The 15,491-nt window shown below is 39.6% G+C and overlaps 1 protein-coding gene across 5 annotated transcripts in view; it reads left to right on the forward strand.

Moving 5' to 3' along the window:
* Positions 1-15,491, forward strand: part of LOC127417767 (phospholipid-transporting ATPase IG-like) — a 93,001-nt gene that overhangs the window by 68,837 nt on the left and 8,673 nt on the right. For 4 of the 5 annotated variants that reach the window (XM_051657974.1, XM_051657978.1, XM_051657977.1 and 1 more), the window contains 15 exons: positions 676-863; positions 1,794-1,865; positions 1,989-2,062; positions 2,556-2,659; positions 2,847-3,028; positions 9,383-9,649; positions 9,730-9,925; positions 10,418-10,520; positions 10,634-10,779; positions 10,894-10,953; positions 11,539-11,666; positions 11,748-11,883; positions 11,977-12,042; positions 12,142-12,245; positions 13,313-13,469. In XM_051657974.1, the coding sequence (XP_051513934.1) occupies positions 676-863; positions 1,794-1,865; positions 1,989-2,062; positions 2,556-2,659; positions 2,847-3,028; positions 9,383-9,649; positions 9,730-9,925; positions 10,418-10,520; positions 10,634-10,779; positions 10,894-10,953; positions 11,539-11,666; positions 11,748-11,883; positions 11,977-12,042; positions 12,142-12,245; positions 13,313-13,469 (1,983 nt within the window). The remainder of the gene's footprint in view (positions 1-675; positions 864-1,793; positions 1,866-1,988; positions 2,063-2,555; positions 2,660-2,846; positions 3,029-9,382; positions 9,650-9,729; positions 9,926-10,417; positions 10,521-10,633; positions 10,780-10,893; positions 10,954-11,538; positions 11,667-11,747; positions 11,884-11,976; positions 12,043-12,141; positions 12,246-13,312; positions 13,470-15,491) is intronic. The other variant, XM_051657975.1, reaches the window with a different exon arrangement.

A 15,491-nucleotide genomic window follows, 5' to 3' on the forward strand; every position in this document is an offset into this window, starting at 1 on the left:
TTTCTTTTCTCAGGGACATCTAATATTATAACTAGTAGCATTTTCATGTGTAATGAAGACGAGTTGTAAAGGTTTCAGATTTTATGATATACTGTGTATCACTGACGCGCACAGAATGGCGGCTCCCCCCACGGTCAACTATTGACGGCATATATTTCTTCACACTCTGTCCATGTCACTGCTGTGTATCTCAAACTGACATTTGTAATCATTATTTATTTTAGTTAGTTTTTAAGTTATTTATTTATTTTTTATCCAAATTTTATTTTTCAGTTAACAAACATGTTTTCATTGAGTTAATTTTAGTTTTTGTTAACGGCCCCAAGGACGTCAGAAAAGGATATGTTACACCGATTTTTCTTTTTACTGATTAAAGTTGTTGGATTTGTGCACCTCCATATATAAATGCACCGTAGTCTGCTTGAATTATAAATCCACAGAGGCTCAGAGATAAACACAAAGGCAGTAAACATCTCATGTTTGTGCTGGCAAGCTTTGAAGGACTCAGGTTATGTGCTTTAACTCCTTTTTTTATAATGCACTCATATGTACCATAAACTGCAGGTCCTTTGAGAGCACTTTATCCTTTGTGAGGGTCCTTTTCAGTGTGTAGTGCACATGATTTGTTTACTGTTGATGTGTTGTTCTTTATGTCTCTCCATCTTTATCTGTCAGGAGAAAGAAGAGTTGTTCCTGCGGGCTCTGTGTCTTTGCCACACAGTGCAGGTGAAGGAGGCAGGGCCAGAGGAAACACTTGGGGACCAAGTGGATGGCATCGACGGGATGGTGTCTCAGCCAGAGGAGGAAAGAGGATTTATCGCTTCTTCTCCTGATGAGGTTGCACTGGTCAAAGGAGCTATGTCGTAAGACTAGATCTGTTTTTCAGCTTGTGTCTGATTATGTGTTCCTGTAGCTCAATTGGTGGAGCATGTTGTTAGTATTTGCAGGGGTTTGATTTCCAGGCAATTCACATTCTGATAAAAAGTATAGTTTGAATTGCTTGACTCACTTCTACCAAGTGCATTAAAGGGATAGTTCACACAAAAATGAAAATTCTCTCATCATTTACTCACCCTCATGCCATCCCAGATGTGTATGACTTACTTTTTTCTGCAGAACACAAATTAAGATTTTTAGAAGAATATTTCAGCTCTGTAGGTCCACACAATGCAAGTGAATATGTGTCAAAAATTTGACACTCCAAAAAGCTCATAAAGGCATTATAAAAGTAATCCATACAACTCCAGTGTTTTAATCCATATCTTCAGAAGTGATATGATAGGTGTGTGTGAGAAACAGATCAATATTTAAATCCTTTTTTGCTAGAAATTCTTCTCCCTACCCAGTAGGGGGCAATATGCATGAAGAATTTGAATCCCCCAAAAAACAAGAAGAATGTGAAAGTTAAAGTGGAGACTGACTGAGCAGGGAGTAGAATTTATATAAAAAAGGACTTAAATATTGATCTGTTTCTCACCCACACCTATCATATCGCTTCTGAAGACATTTATTTAACCACTGGAGTCATATGGATTACTTTTATGCTGACTTGCGTGATTTTTGGAGCTTCTAAATTTTGTCACCCATTCACATGCATTGTATAGACCAAAAGAGCTGAGAAATTCTTCTAAAAATCTTCATTTGAGTTTAGCAGATGAAAGAAAGTCATACACATATGGGATGGCATAAGGGTGAGTAAATTGAGAGAATTTCCATTTTTGTGTGAACTATTCCTTTAATGTTCATGTACTGTAAAGTAACAATGGGCACTCTAACATGTCATTCCCATTCAGATATGGCTTCACCTTCCTTGGTTTGGAGAGTAAGAGCATGAAGATAAGGAACAGGAAAAACGATATAGAAGAGTAAGTTATAACCCTTAAAATTGGACCCATCAAACAAAATATAATTACAACCTGGGGCATTTTCATTTAAGTGATTATGTAATAGCAGTATGGCAAGCAAATTTCTACATTATTTTCATTTAGGTATGAGTTACTTCATGTCCTAAACTTTGACCCTGTACGACGGAGAATGAGTGTCATTGTCCAGACCAAATCAGGTGAGCTGGAGATATATTGCATAAACAATGCAAGATGTCACATGTCTAAGTTTAAATCTAAGTTTGTATTGTTTTTTTGTTTTTTGTTTTTTCAAATCCCAAAGTATGAACAATAGTTTTAGTGGTGCTTACTAGGACATGAAAGGTACCTCAAATCATGCGACTTGATGAAAGGTGCCATTAGTTTTTACAATTTTCAAAAAATCCTAAAGACTTGCATAGAGGGAGTGACCCAAATATTATAAAGACTTGGGGTGGGCTCTTTAGACTTATGCCAATAAACGACACCCTAGCAACCACCCAGAACACTCTAACAACCACACAGTGCCGTAGCCACCAAATAGCAATGTGTAAAAAACCGCTAAGAATGGCACTTTTGCATGGGCAAGGACCACTCATATTTGCTTAAGAAAATTTAAAAATCTAGTTTATTTTGTAATATGTAACTCTGATTGTGATAATCTCTCACCTTTGCCTTCTGCTTGGTATTTAGGGGAGAGACTGCTTTTCTGTAAGGGAGCAGATTCCTCCATCTTCCCTAGAGTCAAACCAGAGGAGGTGGACCGGATACGATTGCACGTTGAGCGAAATGCAATGGTGGAATAAAGCTTTAATCACATTTATTATATCTCTGTCTTAGCAGAGACATCCTGTAACTCCAAACAAAAGATTGAAAAGGTCAGTGGATTCTGCCCTAAGCTTGTGTGTGTGTGTGTGTGTGTGTGTGTGTGTGTGTGTGTGTGTGTGTGTGTGTGTGTGTGTGTGTGTTTTTTTTTCTCACCAGGAGGGCTACCGTACACTGTGTGTTGCCTATAAACAGCTAAGTGCTGATGAATATGCTGTGGCAGACACTGGGCTGAGGGAGGCTAGACTGGCTCTCCAGGACAGGGAGGAGAAGCTCTTGGCCATGTATAATCGGGTGGAGACGAACATGAGTCTGATCGGAGCAACTGCAGTGGAGGACCGGTCAGTGACACAAACTGTAATTAAAGCTTTAAAGGGTGTTCACATTAACTGGGTTTCCAGCCACGTATTTTTATGCACCTTTTGGGATATCGGAAACATCAAGATGCAAATAAAATCTCCAGAATGTGCATAAAAAACATGTACACTTGCTTGAGGTGGATACATTTTTTATTCGATAAGAAAAAATGTGCATAAACTGTGATGGAAACACATTTACAGAATAAACTCATATTGAATTTATTAGGAATACAAGAGGTGCATCAAGAAAGTCCTGTGAGTAATAATTTGTACATAACTGGACTAACCAGCCGACCAAACATAGCATCTGAAATGTTGCTCTGGTCATCCTGAAAAAATGGTGTCCTGAAAATCCAAAGCCTGCAAAGAGTTTGCAGAGCAAATAAATCGAATACAAACTTGAACTGTGCTGAAGAGCAGGTTTATTGACACTTTTGAAATATATCTTATAGATCGGCACAATAAAGTCATAAGGATGGAGGAATGCACACACATAGTGCTCCCAGAACTGTGACGTGCTGTCGCTTCCAGACATGAGACAAGTTCTCTAGAGTGTTTTGTCTGTGTGCTCTAAACAGTGAGTATTTTATTAATAAGAGTCACAGTGGCTACAATTCATCCGGAAGTGATGATTTTGATCTTTTGAACATATGGGATTAGGGCTGGGAACCGAGAACCGGTTCTTATTCAGAAAAATACCAGAAAAGTATGATCTTTGTGACTTTCGGTTCTGTTAACAGTTCTCCTGCTTGTAATTTTCTGCCAATGTGGCTGGGACACCGTCCTGAAATACTCAGTGACAGTGTTTCCAGCAGCACATTTCTGCATCAGCACTGCCCTCTACTGACTCTACAGTGCAAAACACACAGCTCTATTAGTGTATTTGATTCCTGATTGAACGAGTCTCGAGCCGGCTCTTTTGAATCTACAGCACAAAACATATGTGCTTCCAGTACAGTTCAATTCCTGAAAGAATTTTTCAAAGGATTCAGTTCTTTTGAATCTACAGCGCAAAACATACAGCGCTTCCAGTATAGTCCGGTTCCCAAAAGAATGATTCTAATGAGCCGGTCCTTTTGAATCTACAGCATGAAACATACAGCGCTTCCAGTATGGTCCGGTATACAAGTAATCTTTTACTGATGTGCAAGTTATGAATGTTCAACTCTAAATTAAATAAGAACTGTTGAAGTCTCACAATCATGAAGTACAACTCTGAAACTGTTACTGTTTTTAACACTATAATGCGGTATGTACCAATATGATACACAATGTTTGACAGCTCCTGTCTCACTCTCTGTTCTAGCTGAAAAGCAAAACAAATGTATAGTATGTAAGTTTTACATGTCTAAGGCACATGTAAAAGTGGTACTTTGTGAAAAAAATTTATATTGATCTATTTAAAATGGTGACGGACTTCCACAAAAAATGACTCTTATGTTGGGATAAATGACAGCTTATTTTAATAAAGTAAAAGTGACAGTAATGATTATATTGTTACTGATATTTTAAAATGTGTATTTGCTGAATATAAGCAACTTGTGCTTGGTTAAAATTCTGAATATAGTTTTTTTTTAAAAAGCATGTTGGAATGTTGACATGTATCAAATAGGATACAAAAGGCTTTTGGGGTATATCTCTCAATCACCATTAGATTATATTCATGCCCACTATAAAAAAAAAAAATTTTCAAAAAATCACAGAGCTTTGAAAATTCTGACATACTTTTTATAAGATATACTGTATTTAAAGTGAGAACTAATATTTCTGTGTATTTTTATATATGCAGCCTGCTCTTTCATTAAACAGATCTCATTATTTTACATTACAAGCTATTATGATGTCATCTTACTGTTCCTGATACTCAGTGAAGAAAGTTTTTTACAATTTCCCTTTTTTTAATGTCAATATAGTGTTTGGTGCATAAAATACATAAAAAAAATTGTTTATTGAAAAAATAATATTTTATTTACATTGTATTTGATGTGCTGAATTGAACTCTGATACATTTCGATATGAGCTCACAGACACTGTAACATCATATATCAGTTTCTGTGAGGATATGTGCATTCCTATTAGGACTTATTTAACATTCAACAACGACAAACCATGGTTTACAGCAAAACTCAGGCAGCTTTGTCAGGCCAAAGAGGATGCTTAGAGAAGTGGGGATAAAATCTTGTATAATCAGGCCAAAAACACACTGACAAAGGAGATTAGTGTGGCTAAATAAGCTACTCTGAGAAGCTGGAAAACAAGTTTTCAGCTAACGACACTGCATCAGTGTGGAGAGGCCTGAAAGATGTTACTAACTACAAGACACCATCCCCCAACACTGTAGGGAATCAACAGCTGGCTGATGACCTGAATGTGTTTTACTGTGGATTTGAAAAGCCCAGTCTCACACCCCACACCTGCTCTGACCTTCACTTCAAACAAACACCAACACCTCCTGCAACCACCCTCCTCCCCCCTTCTGCTACTCAAACTGCACTTAAGATCTGTGAAGAGGGAGTGTGCAGGGTTTTCCGGAAACAAAAGACAAGGAAAGCACAGGGCCCAGACGGTGTTTCACCCACTTGTCTAAAAGCCTGTGCCAACCAGCTGGCCCCCATCTTCACACAGATCTTCAAAATATCACTGGAGCACTGTGAAGTTCCCAGCTGCTTCAATCACTCCACCATCATCCCTGTCCCAAAGAAACCTAAGATCGCAGGACTTAATGACTACAGACCCGTCGCTGTGACAAATGTGGTCATGAAGTCATTTGAGAGACTGGTGTTGGCCCACCTGAAGGACATTACTGGACCCTTTCTGGATCCTTCATTTTGCTTATCGAGCAAACAGGTCTGTGGATGATGCAGTCAACATGGGATTGCATCATATCCTGCAACATCTGGACAGACCAGGGTCATATGCAAGGATCCTTTTTGTAGACTTCAGTTCATCTTTCAACACCATCATCCCAGCTTCTCTCTGGACTAAATTAACCCCACTCTCTTCCCACCTCTATCTGGATCACCAGCTTTCTGACGGACAGGCAGCAGCTAGTGAGACTGGGGAAATTCACTTCCAGCACCTGTATGATCAGCACTGGCACCCCCCAGGGATTTGTGCTCTTCCTACTACTCTTCTCCCTGTACACAAATGACTGCACCTCCAGTGACCCCTCTGTCAAGCTCCTGAAGTTTGCAGATGACACTACTGTCATCGGCCTCATCCAAGATGACAACGATTTTGCATACAGAAGAGAGGTTGAACAGCTGGTTGTCTGGTGCTGTCAAAACAACCTGGAGCTGAACACACTCAAAACAGTGGAGATGAATGTGTACTTCAGGAAGAACACCCAAACATTGACCCCGCTCACCATTCTGAACAGCACTGTGGCAGCATTGGAGTTTTTCAGCTTCACAGGACCTGAAGTGGGAGACCCATATTGACTCCATTGTAAAAAAGGCCCAGCAGAGGTTGAACTTCCTAGCTGAGGAAGTTCAACCTATCACAGGCGCTGCTAATCCAATTCTACTCCGCAGTCATTGAGTCTGTCCTCTGCACTTCAATAACTGTCTGGTTTTGTTCAGTTATGAAATCAGACATCAGAAGACTACAAAGGACAGTTTGGACTGCTGAGCGGATTATTGGTTGCCCCCTGACCTCTCTTCAAGAACTGTACACTTCCAGAGTGAGGAAAAGAGATGGAAAAATCACTCTGGACCCCACTCACCCAGCCCACTACCTTTTTGAAATGTTGCCTTCTGGCCGATGCTACAGAGCACTGAGCACAAGAACAGTTTTTTCCCTCAGGCTATCCATCTCATGAACAGTTAAAACTGCCAATTGAGAAATAATTATGTGCAATACACAGTTTAGTCTATTTATATTTATCTAACATCTCCTACCTCTTCTGCCATTGCATTCCCTTGCACTATCTGTATATAGCAGATTTGTATTTGTACATACCTGTACATATATACATCTTTTTTGTCTATTGTGTATTTCTACATATATATTTTCTTTTCGCTTTTAATTTTTATTAAATATTTTTATTATCTTTGCCTTGTTGTATTGTTTGTGCACTGGAAGCTTCTGTCACCAAGACAAATTCCTTGTATGTGTAAGCATACTTGGCAATAAAGCTCATTCTGATTCTGATTTCAATCCATGGAGAGGCAGTTGTCATGGCCAAACTCTCAAATATTTGATATCTTTGAAAAGCCTAGGGAGTTCTCTGATAATACCCCAAGATTTACCACTGTAACATGTATGGGCTAAGAAAAACTTAAGTAAAAATGTCCTACACAAAAATGCATTTCTGGGCCTCAGGAGGATAATGACATTTAAAGCCTAATGTATCAAATATGATACATAAAAAAAAAAGACAGTTTTTTTTTTTGCCGATTTTTATATTTTGTCTAATGGTACTAAAAACAGTTTAATGTAAAAAAAAAAAAATAAAAAAAAAATTATAATAATTATAATAATAACAAATATAATTTTCTGACAATCCTTTCATATGTCAGGTTTTACAGGGTTAATGATGACCTGTGTCTCCATTAAATCAAGCAGTGCAGTTACTGACTGGTTGATCATATAACAATGTATAATTGAAGATACACAAGTTTTGTTGTAGTTATATTCTTATAAAAATAAGAATAAATGAATTAATGAAATATGCCATCACATTTTTTGTTAGTTTAGATTTATTTAAAATATAGTTAGGATATGTTATTGCATTGTAATTATGTCTCTAAAAGGTCCGCAAACACACCTTTTACATGAATTGTTTTATATATCTTTTTTTTTTTTTTTTTTTTTTTTTCAGTTTGGAATGCCCAATTCCCAATGTGCTTTTTAAGTCCTCATGGTCGTGTAGTGATTTGCCTCAGTCCGGGTGGCAGAGGACGAATCCCAGTTGCCTCCGCGTCTGAGACCGTTAACCCGCGCATCTTATCACGTGGCTTGTTGAGCGCGTTGCCACGGAGATATAGCGCGTGTGGAGGCTTCACGCCATCCACCGCGGCAACCACGCTCAACTCACCACATGCCCCACTGAGAACGAACCACATTATAGTGACCACGAGGAGGTTACCCATGTGACTCTACCCTCCCTAGCAACTGGGCCAATTTGCTTGCTTAGGAGACCTGGCTGGAGTCACTCAGCACGCCCTGGGATTCAAACTAGCGAGCTAGCGAACTCCAGGGGTGGTAGCCAGCATATTTTACCACTGAGCTACCCAGGGCCCCCACATGAATTGTTTTAAATTTAGATCTGATTTGTTATATCTGCTCTGTAGAAGTCTGAAATTATCTCATTATTTGGTAACAGACAGTAGAGGGTAGTAAATACAATAAGAATTGCTTTTCTAATTTCCAAATAGTAAAAAAAACAAAAAACAAAAAAAGGTACTAAAAGAATTACAGGAATCGTTACTGGAACCGTTAAGGAACCGGAATCGTTAAGAGGAATCGGAACCGGAATTATTAAATTCCTTACTATTCCCAGCCCTACATGGGATTGAAATGCTGCTTTATTTGCACATTGTTTTTGCGATATTATGGTTTTTCACATAAATTCGCAACTTGGATGGAAACAAAGCTGTTGATAGCGATTTTAGTGCTGGAAGTAACCAAGTTGCTGTGCTGTTGGTTACAAGTAGGTGTTTGTACTCAAATGTGCTGTAGCAACCAGTGTAACTGGGGGGTGGGGGGTCATGTCCCACCAATTTGAGAAATTTATAAGTTAGTCCCCCCACTTTTTGGAAAATAATAATTCCTGTATATTTTTAGAGAATTACATTGCTTGCCGAAATTACGAAGAATAAAATTGTAGCTGACAATGGAAAACGACAATTTTAAGGCCTCTGGCAAACGGTTGTGTCCGCAGTGGTAATCATACTATGACTAACAGCGACTTCCCAACATCTGCCTCTAAGCAAACAAGTAGGACTACTTGGACTATTGAATATTATTTACATAATGGCACATAATTAACATTCATGAGCCAAGCTGATACATTTTATAACTTTGTCCCCCGCACTTTCAGATTGTTACTATACCACTGATCCAACTCTATCACCAGAGCCTCACCGTCTACACATCAGTGGGTAGTTGCTGCACGGCGAAACTGCCCATTTGCATTACATTATACTCTCCTCAACTTTGTCACATCACTAATAATGTCTGTCGCTTAAGTCGCCTCAAATGCAAATTCTCATTGGAAATGAATGACATCCCATCACTTGGTCGCTGCAAAATGTTATCATTGTGACATCTCTTTAGAAGAACTTGAGATTGTGTTATCGTGACTGAGTAGCACAGCACCATCTTGTCTTGCAGACTGCAGGAAGAGGCAGCTGAGACCATGGAGGCCTTGCAGGGGGCAGGGATGAAGGTCTGGGTGCTGACTGGGGACAAAATGGAGACGGCGAAGTCAACATGCTATGCCTGTCGCCTGTTCCAGCGGGGTACAGAGCTACTGGAGCTCACTGTGCGGACCTTGGAGGATGGGTGGACAAAGCGTGAGGAGAAACTTCTCGAGTTGCTTCGGGACTACCATAGAAGAGCAGTGCAGGATGTCCCGCCTGTCAAAGCAGGGGTCACCAGGTGAGACGCACTTGGCCTCTTACTAAATTTGCAGTGAAATTTTATTTTACTATGCTACTATATTTGACCACTAATTCAAGGCTGTCGTCCTACAAAAGGAGTTGGTCTACTGCAAATCAGGAGTATGGCTTCATCATAGATGGTGCTACATTGTCGTTAGTGATGAACGCACCTCGTGATGCGGATGCAAGCCTCTACAGGAGCCTCTTTCTGCAGATCTGCCAGAACTGCACCACCGTACTCTGTTGCCGCATGGCCCCCCTGCAGAAAGCACAGGTCAGTATTCTTTAGTTCTGTTGATGGCTCTTTACCGAGATGGAAACTCCAGCCTGAGACTTGATGCTGTCATTCTGCCTAATTTCGAATGTTGTGTTCCACGGAAGCAAAAAGATAACACAGGTTTAGAACAAGATGAGGGTGAATAAATTATGACAGAATTTCCATTTTTGGCTGAACTATACCTTTAAATTGCAAATAAATTGACTTTGCACTTGACCTGGACTCCAAATTAGAGACCTGTGAACAACATGAAAATTGTTTGCTTTTCAGCAAGTATAAATCTAACTTGTATAGAAATCTGTTATCAAAAGGGTCTTGAAACTTGACTTGAACTTGCAAAAAAAAAAAAACTTGAGACTTGACTTGGACTCTGCGTAACCTCTACAAGACTTGTTAACATTTCTCTTTATGTCGCCTGTAATAAAGTGTGCTTATGTTTAATGAATTATTTTTATTTTATTTTTATATTTATTTATTTACCCATTTTAGATTGTGAGGATGGTGAAAAACTCTAAAGGTTCCCCAATTACTCTCTCAGTTGGTGATGGGGCCAATGATGTCAGTATGATCCTTGAGGCGCATGTCGGCATTGGTGAGATCTCATCATACAACCCAATTTATAAAAATTAATTAAGCAATCAGTGAACCTTGCTCAGCATTCTTCTGAGAGGGAGTGTAAACGTGGTGTTACTTTTGTGTGGTAAGGTATTAAAGGCAAGGAGGGGCGTCAAGCTGTGAGGAACAGCGACTACGCCATACCTAAGCTCAAGCACTTAAAGAAGCTCTTACTGGCTCATGGGCATCTCTACTATGTGCGGATTGCTCATCTTGTGCAGTACTTCTTTTATAAGGTAAGTCTGGCATTCAGTGGACCATATTTCAGTATCACATGTAGATATAAATGTTGTTATTTTAGAGACTTTTTTGAAGTTTTAGACCTTTTCTTCATATATTTTTATCCTTAGAATCTTTGCTTCATATTACCTCAGTTCCTGTACCAGTTTTTCTGTGGATACTCTCAGCAGGTAGGTACAAATGAAGGACCTGTTAGAAGATGACAACCCAGTTGGGCTTTCTCCTCAACCTCTGCTCATTCCTTCAGATCTTTCCTTTAAATTCCTCTCTTTGCCCTTCATTGAAAGTTGATATATATACCGAACACTTAAACTCAAAATTAAAAAAATTATATTAGAATTCAGAGCGGTAGTGAAGTGGTTAATGAACCTGCTCTAGATATTTTGAGCCTTAGTGCTCATGCTCTCGGGTGACGATCCCTTTCCCGCTATCAATCAATGCCCATAAACAGCCAGTTGAAATCACCTTTGCACTTTTCAAAAGCAGTATCCAAAATTTGAATGATACAGTCTCGTTTAAAACTCTGGTTCCCTATAATTTGTCTGATAGGTCTAGACTTCACCACTTCCAGCACATCTCAGTGTTTTTTGTATATATATCAAGAATGTGACCATTGCATGTGGCCACACTGGCAGAGTCTGCTTCTTTCTCTGTAGTCCTTTTATTTTTATGCAAATGTGTTGATGTGAGTGTGATCTATTCATTGTGTTATTAACCCTCTTGTGCCCCTTCCTTTCCCTCGCTCCCCTTCCCAGCCCCTATACGACGCAGCCTATCTGACGATGTACAATATCTGCTTCACCTCCATGCCAATTCTGGCTTACAGCCTGCTGGAACAGCACATATCCATCAAGATTCTGCTGGACAATGCCACTCTCTACAGGTGACAGGCTGCACTGCACTCTTCTGCTTGTTCAATTTGTTATGAACTGTTGCTAATCTGTTGTTTAAATCCTTCCTATAGAGAAATAGCTAAGAATGCCATGTTACGCTGGCGTCCCTTCCTCTATTGGACAGTATTAGGAATTTTTCAGGGTCTTCTGTTTTTCTTTGGTGTCCGTTTACTGTTCAGTAATCCGGCTCTGCAGGATAATGGGCAGGTTAGAGCTGGCTATCCCTTTTAATAATCTCTTTATAAAAGATATTATTATATATTATAGTAATGATAAAATATAATACTCCCCTTCTTTCAGGTCTTTGGAAATTGGTCTTATGGAACAATTGTCTTCACAGTCCTTGTTTTCACTGTCACTTTGAAGGTTGGTAATGTTTATTGGACTTTTCAAACTTCTAACCTCAATGCAAAAATGTACCTCAGTTCTTCAGTTGTCAGAGACTGACAGTATCTCATCTCTCAGTTGGCTTTGGACACACGGCACTGGACATGGATCAACCATTTTGTGATCTGGGGCTCATTAGCTTTCTATGTCTTCTTCAGTTTCTTCTGGGGAGGCATCATATGGTGAGGAAGCATTTGACATGTACAGTGCTCATTAGGGATACTCTGATATATTGGCCACTTATCAGAATTCTCCGATAATTGCTTCCTATGACTCTATCTGTGGTCTCTTAACTTGGCCACACAAACCAATAATTACAATGCAGGTTACGAGGTGGAGTGTAATATAAACATCTTTATTTAACAACTCCCAACTAAATGGCATTAAAGCTCCAATGGGAACCAACAAAACAGAAACTATTATTATCAACATATAACAAATTGAAAAGACAGGGAGTGTTCAGTAATTATACATTAAAATTCTATTTAAAATAATTATCTAGTATAATAAATTTGAAAATAAATATAAATAATAAAATTACTATGAATAATGAAATAACAACGAATGAATGCACAAATCGGTTGCAAGAGTAGGTCTGGCACAACTTTTTCCACTCACAAGGTGCAAAGATGTCCATCTAGTGCATATTTACAAAAGACCAACAATTAAGTATAGCACAGATGGGTGCAAAAATGGTCCAGGATGCCTTCAAAACAGCAAGACACAGCACTGCTCAGTGAAACAGAATAGAGGTCTCCTTTTTAGAGTTATAACTTGACATTGTGTATTTTAAAAGAGGCACGAGATGCATGATAACGGTCAAAGCAGTTCATCTAGTGTACAAAACATTTAAATACAGATAGGCACATGAATGTGTCCTGTGTAAGTCCCCTTTGCTGTAGATGAATCTCCCATGACCGGCCCTCTCTCCTCTTCAACTGTGTAACTGAGCTGGGCCAAGGGTGCAATGACGAAAAATAGAAGTTGATGTCTTGCTGAAGAGGCAGTCATATGCAGATGTGTTTGGTCCTTGTGACGTCACTAGTTCCACAAATTCCAAACGAGTCATTTCTGGAGCTTCGTGTAAATTAATGCTCTTTTTCTATTAAGGAGGAAGTTTTCAGTTCTGAAACTTAAAGTATGTTTTTATAGTACAATGAACTCTTATATGTCAAAAGATCAAGAAAAATGTGATTCCTCATGACATGACCCCTTTAACATTATTTTGTTTTTCTCTCTGTTTTGCTAGGCCGTTTTTGAAGCAGCAGCGGTTGTATTTTGTGTTTGCTAACTTGCTGAGCTCAGTTTCTGCCTGGCTGGTCATCATCCTCCTCATCCTCCTCAGTCTTTTGCCAGAAATCCTTCTGGTAGTCCTCCGTAAACCCAGAGGTCCCCATTCACGACAGGTAAACTACTCATTAATCTTTTCCTCTCCTTTCTGCATCTCACAGTTCTTAAGTTCTAAAGTATCCATCCTATTGTCTTGTACTCTGGCCTTTCTTTCATTTTACATTAGGCTTTGAACTCAGAATTATCTCTTGCTTTTGGTATATCCTTAGCCCCATTTCCTCATTTCACCTAATTACCCTCTTGTACCTTTCGGGTCTTTCAACTATTCTGTTTTCATACCAGCCTTTATCACTGCTCCAGTGTCTCTTTTACTTTCTCTAAGCCCCAACCCCACCCCCCCCCCCCCGTTTTGTGTTTGGATTGTGTTGTGATTGGTCAAACAGACAGCAAGTCAATCAGTCTAATTGTTACTATCACTCTTCTAATGTCTCCTCTCCTTCCCTCCTGTTGCTTTGTGTGCCATGAATCACTGTTATTTAGATAACCTTTATTCCATTAGTCAAGTGCCAATACTGGTACAACAGTCTCTTTCTATCAGCTTGTGCTGTTGTCCCTGGCTACCCAACCAGTTAACACATACCACCACTAGAATTGATAAACAACAATTAGACCCTTGCAATCATTTGAATTATTTAGACAAAGTAATCACACGCTGCAGGCAGTCTCCATTATAAGTGACACTAGCTAAGCAGCCTTTCAGTGCCTGTGTTGATTAGGCTAGAGGTTCAGCATATGGCACTAATCTGCCCCCTGCCTCCTCACAGGTAGGTGCTTCAGCCCTTCCAAGAATGCAAGAATGCCAATTAAAACCACCAGTGGGGAGGAAATGAGATGCATTATAGTGATTTTACTATGGGTAAGGGGTATTCTTTGGTGTTACCCAAGTATTGTCTAAAACCCCCTTAACGATGATAAAATCACTGCAACACACCACCTCTAGTGGCTTATTGCTTTATAAAACGGCTGCTAATAATTACAATAAGCCATTTTACTATGAGTTCAATCATGGCTCATCCAATCAGAATTTAGATTTTGAGCTATCAGTTTTGAAAATTACATTTTATTTTCTACATTTTTTCTTATGAAGTTTAAACATTGCAAAATAATGCCTGTTTTACTCATTCTATTTGTATCTTAACACCAAAGTAAACTTGGGTTTTCCGCGTAGCTGTATGTCTTAGGCAGGGCGCATGATGCAAATTTCGAGTATACTTTGAAAAGCTGAGCAATCAACCGTGCACAAGACAGAATGGCACGTGAAAAAAGCGAAGTATACTCTTGCCTTTATTCAGCAGTCCCATCGATGCATTTGTGATTTATGTGTGAAGTAAGTTTGCCAAAAAAGTTACAGCTCTCATTTAGTTACCCATTCATGGTGTGTTTGGCAATTTTCTGTTGAATCAAAGGGCACATAGTGTACTGAGAGTTTTAGTAACAGGAACTTTTCACATGTATGTTTTCCTACTTTCAGAATTTTCTCTAACACCAACACCTTAACTTTATTCCCACCCTTTCTTACCTTTCATCTTTTCTTAATTTTCCTGTCCTTTTTTCCCTCTTGCCTCCTGTGTGCTGTGCCGTAGATGAAACGATGCCTTCCTTCCTCTGGGACCTCCACTATCTTCATGCTGTCGCAGACTGCTAGCACTCACAGCTTTTCCTGGAGTGACTGAGGTCTCTCTGCCTGCTGCTTTTTGTCTCACTGTCTCTCCTCCTTTGGGTTGCTTGTCTGTATCTCCTGTGTCCTGTCTGCTGTCTCTCCACCCATTTGCCTTTGCTCCCTCTCTGTGAGGTGGTGTTTTTCGCTAGCTCTCTGGTTGTTGGCTTAAGGAGCAAGTGCTTCTCTCAGTGATATGTGATTTTCGGGGGGTGCTGGGTTTGTATTGGCAGCCAAAATGTGTACCATGGTGCTGTTGTTTGAGTGGGTGTTTGTCCTGAGGCAAGAGATGTCCCCCAAGATCTGAAACCCAGCAGTGGTGGTGGGTGGTTCTCAGTGTGTTGTGTATGTAAGGGCTGCTGGGTGTGATGGGAATTCCTTCACCTGCCTGTTACTGGTGCCTGCTATCTCTGCATGCCCA

Source organism: Myxocyprinus asiaticus, chromosome 27 (assembly GCF_019703515.2).
Source record: "Myxocyprinus asiaticus isolate MX2 ecotype Aquarium Trade chromosome 27, UBuf_Myxa_2, whole genome shotgun sequence".
NCBI lineage: Eukaryota > Metazoa > Chordata > Actinopteri > Cypriniformes > Catostomidae > Myxocyprinus > Myxocyprinus asiaticus.